Here is a 17,873-nt window from a genome sequence, read left to right as displayed (position 1 = left end):
TTCCTGCATTCTCGATCGAACATTTACCGAACTCGATGAGAAACTGGATGCACAGCGCGCTCGCGCGTGCGTGCGGACATACACACACATATATATATATATATATATATATATATATATATATATATATATATATATATATATAATATAGCTTGTTAAAGTGGTAAAGGCGAACCTAATATGAAGGGCCACGTATCAATTATTTTTTGAATTATTTATGAAAGAATCATGCAATAGTCAAGAATCAATTCTGGATGTGCTCATGCTCATATCCCACAATAATAAAAGAAAAAGATGATAGAATATAGACATTTGAAGAGAGAATAAAGGCAACGATCAAATATTTTTAATTTGATAGCCAAATAAATTTTCATGGAAGGAATTACTCATAAAACCTCAAATTTTTATCTTTTTAGCATAATTTCAAATAATTATCGTCGAACATTCTTTTCAATTTTCCGAGTATAAGTAGATATAAAAAAAAAATCTAATTTACATTGCTATTTTTTAGAAAACCTATTAGAAGATAAGAATATTACGAATACTTTTGTTATTTAGGAAGTGGTTAAATAAGTTTTAACATTAATAGGACACATGCCAAATTTTACATGCATAATGGTAAACATGAAATTGTCAAAGGACAGATAGGTAAATATATATAGCAACGCCGAAAGCAACGGGACGAAAGGGGCGTTTAAATTGCTTGCGTACTTCGCACGCGGACTGTCCATTCTATTCAACGGCCGACTTCTTTAGGCATTAAGTCGCTATCCCCCGTCATACCACGCAGAACCGTCCGTTTAAGATCGGACGGTCTATCGACGACGCTCTTTCCACGTGCGTTCCCGTCGACCTCCATCACGACCCGCTATTAAAAGCCTTCGTCTAGCTGGAAAAGAGAGCCGTGTCTGCGTTCGCTTCTCTCGAAGGTATGCGCTACTTTCTCTCTCTCTCTCGCTTGTTCTTCGTCTTGTGCCTCTCGATTAAGGATTCGATGCATCGAGTTGGGTTTTCTTGCTCGATCTCTGTGTTTGACGGGTTCTGCACAAGATTAATCTCATCGATCGGTCTTTCTTGTTCGTAGTAATGAGGATAACGTCGGTGATTGAGGTGATGAATAGTCTGCATGCTAAAATTTGAAGCTTTCATGTGTTGTCATCTCCTCCGCGAGATGCAGATGTTTGTAACTAGTGCAAAATTGTACTTTGCTTCGAATTTTCAGGATGATGCTGTGATTTCTCCTTATTTTTGGCGTTTTATACTTTTGTAAGCACGTCTCACTGATGTTAATTGGACACTAAGAAATTTTTCTGAGGTTAGTTGCATTACGAAGTCCATATTTAGGGTTCCATAATCGACACTTGGAATCGAGGATGTTTCATGTATATGAATGCTCTCCATGACATAAAGTTTTGTCTGACCTCTGCTATGTTGAGATTTTTTCTCTGTTGCCAGTAGTGCTCCCATATGGTGCATATATAGCTTCGTTACTTGGTCATCATCACTAAAAGCTTTACATTTCAATTGATACCTATAATTGCAAGGCAGAATTTTGAAGTTCCGTAATTGTAGGAACCTGAGAGATCTGCAAAAAGGGTACAACATGTCCGGAGGCATAGCACGCGGTCGTCTCGCAGAAGAACGCAAAGCGTGGCGTAAGAATCACCCCCATGTGTGTTGCTCTCTCTGATTGTGGGCTCATAGAATGTTTATAGCGTCAAATTGATTTATTGTACTTATATTTTAGTGGTGCCAATATTGGTAGGGTTTTGTGGCTAAGCCAGAAACATTGGCAGATGGTACTGTGAATCTGATGATATGGCATTGCACGATCCCTGGTAAGCCGGGGGTAAGTCTGATTCTAATCTCATACATGAATATCTTTGTTTGCAATCTTCATTTTCCTAGATAGCTCTTTAATTTTGCCCTTTCTTGCGCATAATTAGTTGTCTTACTATTTTTACCATGATTTGATTTTGATAACCACATGAAGTTTCTTGACAACCCGTTTACTATCCTGATGAATAGATATTTATGTAATTTGGTTTCTCAAAATAAATGGTAAATATATGAAGCAAGTTGATTAGACCATTCCAGACTTGGGTGTCTGGTTGTTGCTGTGTGACTCATTTTGTCTTTTTTCTCCTTGAAGATTTTTGTTTATTCTTCTTAATCTTCTCTTCTCATTTTTCTCCTCCTTTTGATATGTTTGGAATATGGAATTTGTTGGTTTCGTTGTCTACTAAAGTAGCTGAACTGACTATATTGCCAGAAATAAGGGAAAAGTTTCTATTAAGTTGCCGAATGAATTGAAGCAATATTTTTCATGTTTCTTTATCAGTTTTATTAGTTTGTGCGAATGTATTATTTTGAACAACAACAATAACGTAAAGACAGTGCTTTAAAGTCTCAGCTTCTTGGGATCAAGCTTAGGAGTCCTTTCTGTGATGAGATCTAATTTGGATTTGTCCAGGATTGCAATTTTCACTAAAAAGATTGGTACTTTTTTCTCTTGTTCTATTAAAATCTTACTTGGTCTTCCTTCATATGTATCAAATTTTTTTGTGTTATAACCTTCTGATGTTTTATAAGGTATTTCCCAACACGTATGGACCACTTAGATGAGTTAATGTCATCCTCAGCCAGTACTACCTCGGACCTGCTTGAGATGCAATCAATTATTGTCTTTCTTAGTGGCTCTGCTATCTCAACAATATCATCGTGATCTAATGTTTTGGTGCATAATGTTTGCTAATTACCGGATGTTATTAACACTGAGGCATGATTTCGTAGCTTGTAAATTATCCATTTTAGTACCCGTTCTGTAAAGAAAGTTTCATGAAAAAACAAATGTATGGTTTTTATGTATATGAATTATGCTTACGTAAACTGATTTTCTCACAACATAGTGGATGACAAATTAGATGTGCAAACAAACAATTCTAGTGAAAGCAATTGTAGAGAAGCAGAAAGCTACTCTTGCAATCATATGGACTTGTTGATACGTGCAATTTTAGGAAAAAAATTAATAGTAATGGACTTGTATGTATAATACCCTAAAGTGCAATGCCTTGTTAAAACATTATGTTGAACCACTAGAATCAAGGGTGCTTAAATTTAATGCAGGCTTATTTGCAAAAGATAAATACTATCATATATTTCCCTTTTCTAGGTATATTTGAGCTAGACATCTGAGTTAAAGTCTTGTCAGGACAGGTGTGTACTCTTAAAATCATAATTTGCAATATTTGCATTGCAGACTGACTGGGAAGGCGGCTACTTTCCCCTAACACTCTATTTTAGTGAGGATTACCCTAGCAAACCTCCCAAGTGTAGGTTTCCGCAGGGCTTCTTCCACCCAAATGTCTATCCTTCAGGAACAGTGTGCCTTTCAATTCTCAACGAGGACAGTGTAAGCTACTGCTGCAAACCATCTTCATTGGCATATGTCGCTGTTAAATGTGTTATGACCTGCCTTTGTCATATGCAGGGATGGAGGCCAGCCATAACAGTGAAACAAATACTTGTGGGGATACAAGACTTACTAGATCAGCCAAATCCTGCTGATCCTGCTCAGACCGATGGCTATCATCTTTTCATCCAGGTCCGTCTTATCAAAATCTGCATGGCTTCTTTGTGGGCTTGTCAGGGCACCAATTTGTGATTCTGATGCAAGAAGCTAACATGTCTGCTAACTTACAGGATCTTGAAGAGTACAGAAGACGTGTTCGACAGCAAGCCAAGCAGTATCCTGCTCTTGTCTAGTCTCACCAACTCGTGCCATGTATCGTAGGCGATAGACTTTTGCTTGTTATTCTGACAACTAGTTCCAGTCTGAAATCAGCTGTCAGTGTGGTGATTTGCCTAAATGCATATAGACCAATGCTACTCCCTTGTTCATCCATGTGTAACGTACTTCGTTAATTGCAAATGAATTGTTGTGATCATTAGCTATCTCAATATTACTGATCAGGTTGATCACGATACCTCGAATGGGTTAAAATTGATCCATACCTATCGGTATCTAGAAAATTTTTGCGAGTGCTTATGCTTTCAGTGCAAGTTCATGAATCTGGTTTACTGATTACAGTTGAAAATTTGCTCATTGTGTCAAGGTGCATTTGCAACTTGGGCATCACACATTGCATCAAAGATTAGCTTCTCCATCTAACCAGTGTGCATGCTACATAACAAATTGTGTGCCACATGAACATTCCTTGTGTACACACTTTATGACATCTTGATGAACTCAAGTTGGAGAGAAGTAAAATTTGTTGTCTGTTGATATCCTTTTTGCAGCAGTAGTTTCTTATGAATATGATTTGGAAAATTGAAAGGAAATTAGGTCCTACTTATCAACCCAATCTGAACTCTATTCACTACAGCTAATCCATGTTATTAATCTATGAGTCAGAATAAAGCACTCATCAAATGGTATCTTTTATAGCATCAACGATCTTTGCCTTGTGTAATCCATGTCCTCCATAGTGGAGTGTGACCACATCAAGTTGCATTAACAAAGATTGATGTCTGATAGTGGAAGAACATGAGGAATTTGTGCAAGAATGATTCTGTTCCCATGGTCTTAGAGATCAAGATTAGAAGAATGTATTATTAACTGTGATCATCCATCAAACATTTCTCTTGGGAATAAGATCCTAAACAATATAGGTTAATCATACTTGTTAAGATTATTTAGTTAAAAATATGCATATATATATATAATATCTTAAATATACTTAAATATATTCTCATTAAGTATTTTTTATTCCAAATAATAGTCAATATGTTTTTCTGAATTTTATAGGGATATATTTGTTAAAATCGAGATTAAAAGGAATGTATATGTTAAACTAAAATGTATAGGGATATATATCAAATACCTGTCATTGGAGGGTTGTCTTTGCAATGTTGCCATCTACCTATATATACCTGCTACTAGTAGGGTTTTGTTGATTGTCGATGCGCGGTGCCTTCGCCATGGCCTCATCTGAAGCCGAGACCGCCGCCCAAGCGCCCCCGCCGCCCACTCCGGCCGACGGCAATGCCTCCGAGACAGCGGCGGGGTCCCTCAGCAAGAAGCAAGCCAAGAAACTCGCTAAGAAGGAGGCCAAGGAGGACCGCAAGCAGCAGTCCGCTACAGCCGCGGCCGCCGCCTCCCAGGCGGACTCCGCTGAGGCCGATCCCTTAGCCGCGAACTACGGCGACGTCCTGGTCGAGGATATCCAGTCCAAGGCAATCAGCGGACGCGAGTGGACCGAGATCGGCGCGCTGGGCGCGGACCTCGCCTGCCGGGCGGTGCTCATCCGGGGGGTCGCCCAGACGATCAGGCCCGTGAGCAAGAAGATGGCTTTTGTTGTCCTGCGGCAGTTCATGAGCACGGTCCAGTGCGTCCTCACGGTCGACAAGGAGTTTGTGAGCCCCCATATGGTGAAGTTCGCGACGGGGCTCAGCAAGGAGTCGATCGTGGACGTTGAAGGGATGATTTCCATTCCTAAAGACCCGATAAAGGGCACGACCCAGCAGGTACTTGATTATTCCCAATTCTTGTTGTATAAATTGTCGTAGCTTTGTTCGCTAATTAACATTTTAACTTTGAATTTGAGACTTGATGCAAAAGGTATCCCCAATTCGAACTGATTTTGGTTATATGGTGTGATTTCGAGGATTGCGAATTTAGCAAGTCTATGAGGATTTTAGCTGACGAGAATGAGAGACCAGGGAGAGCCTTTGAGTTTACACGACGGCTGACATTGCCCACAAGTGTTGCATTCTTGAAACCGAGAGACACAGAATTATGATGTCTTGCCTCCTTTAAAACAATAAAAAGCAGGGATAGTGTTGTTTTTGAAGGGGATTTCCCTTGTCCTAAAATGATAATATGGAGACAGCGTGTTGGCTAACTCCTTAAATTTAAAGGCATTTAAGTCGATGCTGCTTATATGTTCTGATTTTTTTAGAGGTTGTGATGGAATCATGCCATGAAGTTTAAGGATTCTTGCTAGAGTTGGCATAAGCTGACGCATCTGATTGGTTTTCATATTGGAAATGGAAGAAGGCTTTATTTTGGTTTGATGTCTGGCTTGCTGGTGGCTCAATTATTCAAAGGATGTCTATTGGTGGTATTGAATTAACTGATATTGTTTTTTTATGCTAGAGTTTTAGAATGCATTTTTAATGGGCATTTGTATTTGTATTAAGCTTTGATTAAGAAAGCTAGGTATATATGGGAGAAAATCAGAGAGGTAATATATTGTAGATCGAGTTGTTTGGCTTCCCATACAAGTATAAGTTTTAGTGTGCATGACACTTGGCCATTGTTAGGAGGAAAGAAGCTAACATAGATTAGTCAAGGGGGCAGTTTGGTGTAAACATAGAATCAAATCAATATGTTTTAATCCTATGGCTAGTGATGCTGGATAAATTACTTACTCTAACAGGTTGGTGAAAGATGGTGTTATACATTCTCTTCTTGCATTTTCTGTCAGGTCAATGAATAGTCAAGGTACCACATGTTTTGTTAGGCATTATGCTGCTGAGATTTGGAGGAGAATGTTGCATTGCAGAAGTATGACAAGGCCTATTATGAACTTTCTCCTTGAGTTCACATGATTTATTTCCAATTATAAGAAAGAAAAAAATTGAGAAATTACATCAGGAAGGATGCACAGATTACTGGGAACAGATGAAGAAAAATTAGAGTTGTTGACCCCTTGGTGTTAGAATTGAAGTCAGGTTATCGGCTTGAGGTCAGGAAAAAATATTGATGATGGATTAATGGCAAAAATGTTGGATTAGTGATATATGACAATAATGATATACAAAAGATCCAAGTGGAGAATTTTGTTCAAATCCCATGTACGACATTACTTGAATCAATTCTAGGTTCTAAGCCCAGAGTAATGGATAGATATTATAATCACCTCTTTATTGTAATTTGTTAACCAACTCTGAATGTCAAAGATGCATGCCATTGATGTGAGATAATTGCTTGAAGAATTAATTTTCAGTTTTTTCCTGCTTGGATGGCATATACAACAGGTTTCTACCTTATATATTGATATTATGTTGCCTGATCTTTTAGCTGATTCTTCTATTTGCTAATATTAGAAGATAGCTGCTCAACAATCCATCTTGTTACCCTATCTGGTCTTCTCCATGCCATTTGCAAGTTTCTTAATTTATGTGCCTTGTTATGTATGGCAACCCTGTTTATTAAGCATCCTGTACGATGAAGAAGTCTCTTGGATATTTTTTTGGGGGGCAGGGGGGAGAGAGAAAACAAGATTCCTTACTCAAATTTTAATCTGCAGGTAGAAGTTCAGGTAAGGAAGCTCTACTGTATCAACAGATCTGTACCTAATCTGCCTATTAATATTGAGGATGCAGCACGAAGTGAGACAGAGTTCGAAAAAGCAGAGCTTGTAAGTTTGTTTTAATTAAAATTCTTTTTTTTTGGTACATCAAAAGGGTTAGTAATAAGTAACAGTTTTGTGCTTTTATCACCTTATATACTTTTATGCTAGAGGTCAAACTATTATAGTATCTAGGACTGTTAGAAAAAAATTGGAAGTTCATTTGTCTTACTTTTTTTTAATGCATATAAGTTTTGGTTAATTGATTAATCTTCTGAAGGTGATAAACTGAATGACGCAGACTGGAGAGCAGCTTGTTCGTGTTGGTCAGGATACACGTTTGAACTATAGAGTTCTTGATCTGCGGACTCCAGCAAATCAGGCAATTTTTCGTATTCAGTGTCACGTTGAGGATGTAAGTTCACAATATTATATACCAGATCTAGCCCTTTTTTTTCCCATAGAAAGTTCCTTTTTGTGCTCACTTTTTCAGAAATGACCAAATTTGGTGCTAAATTCTGTTTGTTCTATTATCGTTTTTTAATGAAAAATTTGTATGCCATGCTGCTGCTGCTGACATTATCCAGCATTTTGCCTATTACATTGATTGTTACTAATAGGCTTTCACCATGCTGTCTTCTAATGTAGAATTAGCAGCATTGTCGTGGAATGGTTTGCATGGGCTTATAAACACCCACTTCTGTGCCATGCAATCCTTTCCTTTGTACGGATTGTAATGACAGGGATTCTTCAATTCTTAATCAGTAGACCATTGTAAACAATTGAACTTTTTGGAAGTTGGAACACGTTAGTTTAACTATGTTAGCACCATATGCCACATGGATTGCTTAGTCATTGGTCATAGGTCTTTGTGGAAAGGAATAACATCTTTCGAGATTTGCGAGCTAATTGCGGCCTTTATTTCTACAACGTCTAATTAGTTTTTGCCTTTTCTGAAATGTAAGCTGTCTTTATGGTGTAGCAGCCCTGTGTAGATTTTTTAATTCTCTTAGAATGCATCTAACTGAAACATTTTTGATATAAAAACTTACATTGCAGCTTCACTATATTTTTGCAGAACTAAAATCAAAGCATTAGTCTTTTTATGTACAAAATCTTATGTGACCTTAGTAACAATGTGCAGGTGTTCAGGCGGTTTCTACGATCTGAGGGATTTATTGGTATCCATAGCCCAAAGTTGATTTCTGGATCAAGCGAAGGAGGTGCTGCTGTATTTAAGCTTGACTACAAGGGGCAACCAGCATGTTTGGCACAATCACCTCAACTTTATAAACAAATGGTGATATGTGGTGGTTTTGGACGTGTTTTTGAAGTTGGCTCTGTGTTTAGAGCCGAGGATTCATACACACACAGGCATTTATGTGAATTTGTTGGACTTGATGTTGAAATGGAAATTAAGGAGCACTACTTTGAGGTAGGAATTCGACTGTATTGCATCCTCTAATTGAATTATTTTTTGATTTAATTTTCAAGATTTCTTGTTGTATTTATTTGCATAGGTTTGTGATATTGTGGATCGATTATTTGTTGCAATGTTTGATGACCTGAATGAGAATTGCAAGAAGGAACTTGATGCTATCAACAGGCAGTATCCTTTTGAACCTCTGAAGGTGAAGGATATGATGTTTTTATTAAGATGATATATAGAATTCTTTAAACAATTGAATCTCCTTCAGCACATATTGTCTTTCTGATTTTCTCAATATGAAAGAATACTTCTTTCATGCTTTTGGCAAGCTTCCCCTGTATATTGTTTTTAATATCCTTTAGTTTATGATTTACAGTACTTGAGGAAGACCTTGAGACTTAATTTCCAGGAAGGCATCAAAATGCTTCAGGTGCATATCAGATGAACTGGTTCATTTTCAATATCTTCATATCAAAGTCACTCATTGGTCATCACTCGTTAACATTAGGTTATGAGCACTTTTGTATGCTTTCCTTTAGTTTTCTTTGATTGTGTTGAATACTGAAAGTTAATGCAATGAAGATGAGGCTGATATAGCATGCTGCATGGCATTGAAAACAAATTTCAGCCACGTGGAGAATGAAATATGTTATTAATCTGTTGGAGGCTGACTTCATCATGAATCTGGTAGAGATTATGATCTGAACTGGTGATATGACTTATGAACAGAAAAAAAAGGTTATCACTAAAAATTAATAGTTTGTTGAGTGGAGGATTGTTGGCATGTAGATAGAAACCATTGCTTTTATTTATATTAGGATATTGACATTGGATTGCAATCTGGAGAGCTCAATCGAATGCACATCATAGTGTTGGTTTTATCATGAAAGTCAAATTGAAGCTGGGACTTTGTGTTTGTTGAACCTGATAGTGATGTTCATAACATTCATTCTGGTAGAAATTTAGTATATATATGTTGCGGACACCAGACTCTTTTGTGGCCATTTTCAAAAAGCACATAGCTTCTCTTCCAAAAAGAACCTCATGTTGAATATTAGTAATGTTTTTATGTTCTCTATTCAATTAAATTACTTGTTAAAGAGATCAAAGGTTGCGATAATTTTTTTTAATCTGTTACATGGAAGTCAAATTTGCTGCATTGCTATGGATCTCTCAGTAATTATGCAGCTCCAGCATTTAACAGTTTAATTTATTTTCAAATAATTAAAGTTAGCTACTCTGTCTCCTTTGCTTTCTGACGATGAAAACCAAGTTTCAATCATAAAGTTAGTTTTATGTGGCTTCTCGACTAAAGAAGTCTGTGAGTGATTTGACAGGAAGCTGGAGTTGAAGTTGATCCTCTAGGTGACTTGAACACTGAGGCCGAGAAAAAATTGGGCCGGCTTGTCCGTGAGAAGTAGGTTACTTTTCTACTTTTGCTGGTTATATGAGATTTGTGAATGACATGCATAATCTTCCTTGCCAACACAGGTATGACACAGATTTCTACATTCTCTGTCGATATCCTTTGGCTGTGAGACCATTTTACACTATGCCTTGTTATGATGATCCAGCATACAGTAACTCGTTTGATGTTTTCATTCGAGGTGAGAATTAAGGCATTGTTTATTATTGGCAGTTTCCATTGCTTTAACTAGTCTTGAAAATGTGTGATTTCTTTTAGTCAGCTACCTAATATTTTATAGTGGTGACTAGTCTCTTATGTTTTCTGTACAAAAATGAGCAACTGATTTTAGTATATTTTTTACAAACAAAAAATATTCTCTCTTTTCACCTTGACACTTTTACTACTATAAAACACACTATTGATGAGTTCTCCTATAGATTTAAGTTCCTGTTCTCGTTACATCACAAGCAAAATTTTAAGATATAATTTCAGCAGTATTAGGTTTTTAAAAGACATGTATAGTAGCCTTTCTTAATCCATCATTTCTGTTTTAACTGGTCATTTACCATTATTAAACTTTATCACTTTTAAATCATTCATCTATTTTTTTTAAAACTCAAAGTCTCAGAGTCGGTTGTCAGTTTTTGAAAATGCACAACCTTTCTTTCATTTTGACTAGCAATCACCCATGATATCAACATCACTTGTTAGTGCCTTGCAAGTCCTATTATGGTTGCAATTACTAATGATATTGTGCTAATCTAGCAAGTGGAATTAATTGGTTGAGTAAATGACATCAATAGTACTCACAATGTCATGAATTTAGCGGGAATTACCCAGGTCGTGAGGCACCCTTGTGGCAAAGTCACGGACTTAGCTAGAGTTGCCTAAGTCTTGAATTAGTCTTGTGCCAATGTCTCAGAGTTAGTTGGGATTGTCTAAGTCATGATATGACATTACATTATCCATCCGCAAAGGGTCAACCTAGTTGTAACCTTGCTCAGGTCTTATAGAACCCGTAAAAAGAGCAAATTGATAAGTTTGAAAGTGAGCGGCGAATAAGTCTTGATGTCTCGTGAAGAGGGCAGCTTTACAAATAATTTAGCAAACACTCGATGTGCAAGAGAGAAAAGAGAGGAATGAGAAAATAAAGACTTTAAAAGGCAAAACGAACAGTCGTAAGTTCACGAACGATTGCTCGTCGGGTGTCGGGCGCGGTGGCAAATGATAGCCTTTCTTTCATTTTGATAAGCAATTTCACGCATGATACCAACATGTTCATCTACTAATAATATTATGTTAGTAATTGACATGTTCATCTACTAATAATATTATGGTTGCAATTACTAATAATATTATGTTAATCTAGTAAGTGGAATTAATTGGTTGAGTTAGTAATTGACATTAATAGTAACCAATGCTCAAGTTTTTTTCACTCTTTCATAACATCACTACAAGAACAACAAAGCTATAAGTCCCAACTATTTGGGATCGACTACATGGATATTTTACCGTCATAAAGATCTATAAAATATCATATATTTTATTGAGTTCAGAATACTTAAATATTTATTTATAGTTTCTATTAAAGTCTCTTTAGGTCTTCCTCTACCTCTCCTTGTACTATTAACATTAATTATTTCATCTCTTTTAACTACAATATCTATAGGCCTTCTTAGCATATGCCTATATCATCTTAAACGATTTTATCTTATCTTATATTCTATTAAAGCGATATCTAGTTGTTCACGAATTAAAGTATTTCTTTTTTATCTTTCCTCGAAACGTCATACATCCATCTCAACATTCTTATCTCGACAACATAAACTTTTTTGTATATGTTTTCTTTTAACTGTTGAACATTCAATATTCATAAGACATTGTTGGTCTCACAATTATCTTATAAATTTTTTCTTTTAATCTTAAAGGTATTTGATGATCATATAAGACTCCAGACGCCTCTCTCCATCTTAATCAATGATTTAAAAAACTAGGTGCCAAAAGGCGCCAAGATCTCAAACTGCTCGAGGCGCTAGGCGCTCGCCTAAGCGACGCGAGGCGCTCTGACAATGGAACTTTCAGACAAGGAGAAAAGAATTGTTAAGAGGGGGAGAAAAAGTTACCGATAGTGGAACTTTCGGATGATAGAGGCGGTGGCGAAGGAACTACGAACGGTAGCAGTAGTAACGACGGAAGCTACGGACGACAACAATGACAACGTCGAACGACAGTAGCGGTAGCTGTGGATGATGACGTCATGGGTGGAGGAAGCTTCAGAGGTGTCCGTTGGTGGTAAAGGAAGCTGCGGTCTTCTCCCTCGACGGTGGCAGGAGCTGCACATGGAAGCAGCAACGGTTGAAGGAAATTGCGGACGAAGGCTAAGCCGGTGGACCCGTCCGTCAGCGATAGAGGAAGCCTCGGTTCGTTGCGTTTACGGTGGAGGCATAAGTTGCATTAGGGTTGATGGCTTGGGGTCCTGTGAGGGTGCAAGGGGTGGCATTTACGAGTAATAAAGTGGCTAGTTGGTTCAATTGAACCAACTAGTCACTGTTGAATCGAACCAAACTTAAAAGTCTAGTTTGGTTACTTTATTGGAATTGGGCGTTCACTCGAGGACTTGGGTTCAAGCGAGTGCCTAGGCGGCACCTCATTGAAGCGTGTCGTCTAGCCCACCCTTAAGGCGCTCGGGCCTCGCCTCGCTTTGCCCGAGCACTTGGGCGTTTATTTAAACCGTTGATCTTGATCATCCTAGTTTTACTCTGTGAATAGTATCTTCATCGATCTCTTTATCTTGTTAAATAATTGATCTAAGATACCTAAAACTTTTACTTAAAGGGACTTTTTGTCCATCTAATTTAACTATATTCTCTTGTCTATTTTTAAATTCACTAAAAGTACATTTTATATTTTCAGTTTTAGTCCTATTTAATTTAAAACTTAACTTTTAAGTCTTGCCTTCGTAGCTCAAGTTTATAGTTAATTCCACTAAGGCTCTATTAACTAAGATAATATCAAGGTCTGCCATACTGAGTCGTACCGCCTGGTACGGGCGGTATGTACCGGTCCGACAGGCTGACGGTACATGGACCGCTCGCTACCGGTCCGCACTGTAGTACTGTAGTAGTACAGTGAACCAGTACACTGTAGCAGTACACTCAATTCCTAAAATAAGTGTGAAAAGAACTCTCTAACGCACCTCGAAAGTTCTCACATTAGCACAATGACTTGCTTGTTTGCTTGAGTGAGATCACGATGGATTATGCAATTCCATCCTTTTAAAGTCCTTGTTACACCCCCTTTGATATTGTGGCATTGGATTCTTACCAATGTTTGCGTTAGCAGTGTAGTATTTACTATTTAGAGCCCTTTACGCAAATGGATGTGTCTCTTACTCTATCGGGTTTGGTGTTGAAGAAAGGGTAAGGGTAGAACATATTTTTTATTTTGACAACAACCATCAACCTATGTTGATTGGTCAAACTTTCGTCAAATATAACTTTATAATTTTTACAAATAACTTCATCTACCTTTCTAGTGAGAAAAAAATCTATTTGACTGCAGTTGTGACCACTCTTATAAGTAATTAAATGTTCATATCTTTTCGTACAGTGAGTATTTATAATTATAAGATCATACGAAGTTGCAAAATGCAAAATCATACAACCATCTTCATTTCTCTCCCTATAATCAAAGCTCACATGCACATCTTTATATTCACCATATGTTTTCTCTACATGATCATTTAAATCTCTTCCAATTATAAGTTTTTCGATTATAGACGTACATTGAATGATATCATCTAAGTTTTCTCAAAATTTTCTTTTGGTTTGATTATCCAATCCGACTTAAGAGGAATAAGCATTAATGATATTTAAAACATCTTGTCTTTTCATAAATTTTAGAATTATAATTTTATCATTAAATCTTTTTACATCTATAATATTGTTCTTAAGATCCTTATAAATAACAATTCCTACACCACTTCTGTGTTTAACTTTTCTAGTATACCAAATTTTAAATCCAGTATTATTAATCTCTCTAGATTTTGTCTCTACCCACTTAGTCTCTTTTAAGCAAATAATATTTATTCTTCTTCTGATTATAGTGTCCATCAATTATAGCCTCTTTCTTGAAAATGTTCCTATATTCCAAGTTGCTAATCTAACTATCTGTTATTGAACTTTTTTACTCCCATTCGTCCAAAACAATAAGAGAACTCTACCTAGCACCACATCAGGGTGTTGATGTGATGGGCCTCTTCCGAGCGACCTCCTAGCCAATCATTTGCAATTTGGGACACCTAGGTAGTGAAGGTACCTTGTGTCACTTTTGAGTGATGACCTAGCTCTATATTGAAATCAGTTAAGATCTATGTTCATGAGATTTGACATAGTTTTATGCTGGTAGTCGGTGACCCAATGCAACCTTTCACCTTTTTCATCCGGGATTGGAACTAGCATTGGTGGTTTTCTTTTTCAAACCTAAATACAATACTATTATCCAGACCCTGGTTGTGTACATGCATAAATTGCTTATAGTTTTCTGTTTGTACATGGGCCATATATTTTGCTGATAATACACATGGATCTACCTTACTGGACAAAATAAACCAAGACCTTGTTAGTGTACCATTTCTTCGGATAACAAGTTTAGCTGTACGCTTATCATTAAAGTTGGGAAATGTTTTCTCAATACGGGCTGCGATGAGAAGCTGGTTTAAAATGGTTGTTTGACATGTACACTGTGCACATGAAAGCAAATTGTGGTGAGTTAATAACATCCATATAAAACAACGTAGGCAGTTTACCATAATGTGGTTAGCTGTCTTCAACAGTCATCTGAGATTTGTGTATCATATAGTAAACACAGTGCTAGAAATTGTTCTGTTAAGCATAAGATTCTGGATGCAGCCATGATTTGTTTGTTTGAAAGAGTGTGTTGTGTTCTACATTCAGCTTTCATCTTGACAGTGTATTTGCAGTCACTTACTGTCTTCATTCAAATGTTTTTCCTTGAGACTTCAAAAGTCAATTTTCCACCAACTTACAAACAAATATCAAAATTTGTTCTTTAGTGTGACACTTGACAATATAATTTTTCTGCTGTAAGTATGGTGAACTTTTGCATTGTTCGAAGCTTTTGCTGAATAAGGTATTAGAGCTTTACATTTTGCATGTCTCTTCCCGTACAATGCAATTTCTTGAGGGAAGCAAGTACAAAATAATGGTGGCATTTAAATAACTCATGGGTTAGGCTTTTGGGGCTCAGGAGCTGATTAGGGATATTTGTTTGCTGCCCTCAGAATAATGTGCCTTGGTGTTTTTGGCCTCTCATTAGTGAAGTAAACATTAATTAAAAACGAAGCAGAATATACAAAGTTGAATTTGGTATAATGTACTACACAGGATTTCTTGTGATATTTTTCACTTCTGAAAGCTCTGTATATTTGATGCCTAATTATCTAGTTATATAATTAGAAACAACTTAATGAATCTATAGACACAGCCAATATTACTCAATGAATTTGCATATGCATTAATTTTTCACTTCTGAAAGCTCTGTATATTTGATGCCTAATTATCTAGTTATATAATTAGAAACAACTTAATGAATCTATAGACACAGCCAATATTACTCAATGAATTTGCATATGCATTATTTTTTAGCATATGCCTATTTATGATTCTAGGTACATTTTTATTTTGATTATTCAGTTATATTGTAAAATAGACTGGTATTTTGCTTTTCCATTCTTTAACCTCTCTTTTCTTCCCTAGGTGAGGAGATAATTTCAGGGGCTCAAAGAGTACACCTGCCAGAGTTATTGACCACTCGTGCAGAGGCATGTGGGATTGATGTAAAAACAATAGCATCATACATCGACTCCTTCCGGTATTTATCTTTCTGCTTCCTATTTTTACCATTGGTACTATTTATTCCTTCTGATGTTTGTTTTAACTATTTCTTGTCATGATGATTTCATACCTTTAATTCCTTGTATCACATGTTTTTGCTGGCACCAATACTCATAACAGAAAGTATACACAATATATGCACACCAATTGGAAGAATATACCCACATATGTGACGCATTCCTACCTGACTTGTGTTTTGTTCCATGACTTCATTCAAAGATATGTTTGTAATCACAGTAATTTTTACTGGTAGAATGCTCAATGAAATGGTTCAGTTTTTAGAGTGGTAAAACCACTAGGCATCAAAACATTTGATGAGGAAAAACTAATATAATTGGAGAAAACCTAATGATACGTTACATCCATTATACATCCTTTTTTATTGTAGCACCATAACTAGCTGTTCAAACTTGAAGCAGACCCTTCTCCCAGGTTAATGCTTTAGTTATCTGTAGTAACAACTTTCCTTTTGATGGTGACCTTTTAACTGTGTGTGCGCATGCACATGTTTGTGTGTGTGTGCTACACACTTGCACAAGCGTGTCTATTTGTCTTCATGTCTCTCTGTCCATCTATCTATGTGTGTGTGCGCGTGTGAGTGTTCATGTGTGTGTGGGTGTGCTTCTGTGTGTGCGCATGCATCTGTATGTGGACGTGCATGTGTGTGATTGAAGGGTGGCTTGCTTTTCTTTTTTAAGCTTCTCTTTCATGAGTTCCAACTGTCACAATCTGAAGAACCGAGTAAAGACATCTAAGTCAATAAATCTGCGTAATGCATAAATCTTACTAGAATTAGCTTTTGAATGTAATAGATGATGACTAAAATAAATTGTGGAACGTCCTTTGGGATAACGGATTACTGATCACTGCAAATATGGAAATAAGTACTGAGCCTTTGTTTACTTATTCATCCATGTTCTTATGTTGAACTGGTGAATCTTTTCTAGGTATGGCGCACCTCCACACGGTGGCTTTGGCATTGGCTTGGAGCGAGTGGTGATGCTCTTCTGCGCTCTCAATAACATCCGCAAGACATCCCTTTTCCCACGCGATCCACAAAGGCTTGTTCCGTAACAACTGCCAGCCTCATCGCTTCCATCATTGGAAGTTGTCGTAATCTGTTGTTAGGGCAAGTTCAGGAACCCTGGGCAAGTCCTTTGTTACTATATAAGTACACCTGCTTGATGTCTTTCTAATCTACTTTCTCGTTTAACAAGAACAACGTTTCCCCAACTCCCAATTTCAAGTGCGACTTTTTTTTGAATGTATCTTTTATGGGTTATAAGCAGCATTATATGTGGGACAAACGAATGAGATGCTGTCTAAATTATTTGTTGTCGCTATCCTACTGTTTCTTGTGAATTGCTTGAAATATATGTTGCACAGGTGCTTCCATACTGATCCAAGTGGACCCTTCTGGATGGTCGGATTATAAAAATTGAAAATACTGGTTGAAATGGATCCAACTAGTTGGTCGGATTAGAAAAATCGAAAACTGATTATTGACTGATCTTTTTCACTTCTGGAATCAGTCATGTAATGAGTCAATTGACTTGTTTATTTTTGAATGATTTGTATGAATCGATTGAATTGAATATAAAGATTAGGTTATTTAAATATTTTTAACTCAAAAAAAATTATTTACTTGTTGTAAATAAGGGATATAGAAAACCTAAGAATCGACTTAGTGACAAATTCAACCATAGCTTCAGCAAAGATTAAATGTGGGGAGAACAAACGATAGTTTACCATAATCAAATAAGAAA

At 36.8% G+C, this 17,873-nt stretch overlaps 2 protein-coding genes across 3 annotated transcripts; both read left to right on the top strand.

Annotated features, from left to right (window-relative positions):
* The first annotated feature begins 870 nt into the window (after window positions 1-870).
* LOC103976866 (SUMO-conjugating enzyme SCE1) lies at window positions 871-3,960 on the top strand. Of its 2 annotated transcripts, none has more exons than XM_009392199.3 (6): window positions 871-929; window positions 1,573-1,672; window positions 1,766-1,849; window positions 3,260-3,412; window positions 3,491-3,604; window positions 3,703-3,960. In XM_009392199.3, exons 2-6 carry the CDS (start codon window positions 1,604-1,606, stop codon window positions 3,763-3,765), a joined length of 483 nt encoding a protein of 160 aa, XP_009390474.1. In that variant the 5' UTR covers window positions 871-929; window positions 1,573-1,603; the 3' UTR covers window positions 3,766-3,960. The 2 variants fall into 2 exon arrangements, with proteins under 2 accessions (XP_009390474.1, XP_064954450.1); XM_065098378.1 differs by lacking the exon at window positions 871-929 and adding an exon at window positions 1,063-1,110.
* Window positions 3,961-4,946: 986 nt separating this feature from the next.
* LOC103976864 (aspartate--tRNA ligase 2, cytoplasmic) lies at window positions 4,947-17,450 on the top strand. Its single transcript, XM_009392197.3, has 10 exons — window positions 4,947-5,526; window positions 7,314-7,424; window positions 7,657-7,770; window positions 8,500-8,790; window positions 8,876-8,986; window positions 9,161-9,214; window positions 10,122-10,201; window positions 10,276-10,391; window positions 15,970-16,084; window positions 17,055-17,450. The coding sequence occupies exons 1-10, from the start codon at window positions 4,963-4,965 to the stop codon at window positions 17,179-17,181; spliced, it is 1,683 nt and encodes a 560-aa protein (XP_009390472.2). The 5' UTR covers window positions 4,947-4,962; the 3' UTR covers window positions 17,182-17,450.
* Window positions 17,451-17,873: the final 423 nt, after the last annotated feature.

The sequence above is a fragment of the Musa acuminata genome, chromosome BXJ2-3 (assembly GCF_036884655.1).
Source record: "Musa acuminata AAA Group cultivar baxijiao chromosome BXJ2-3, Cavendish_Baxijiao_AAA, whole genome shotgun sequence".
In the NCBI taxonomy this organism is placed as follows: domain Eukaryota; kingdom Viridiplantae; phylum Streptophyta; class Magnoliopsida; order Zingiberales; family Musaceae; genus Musa; species Musa acuminata.
Note: the sequence above shows the minus strand (reverse complement) of the source record. Positions and strands in the feature narration are given on the sequence as shown.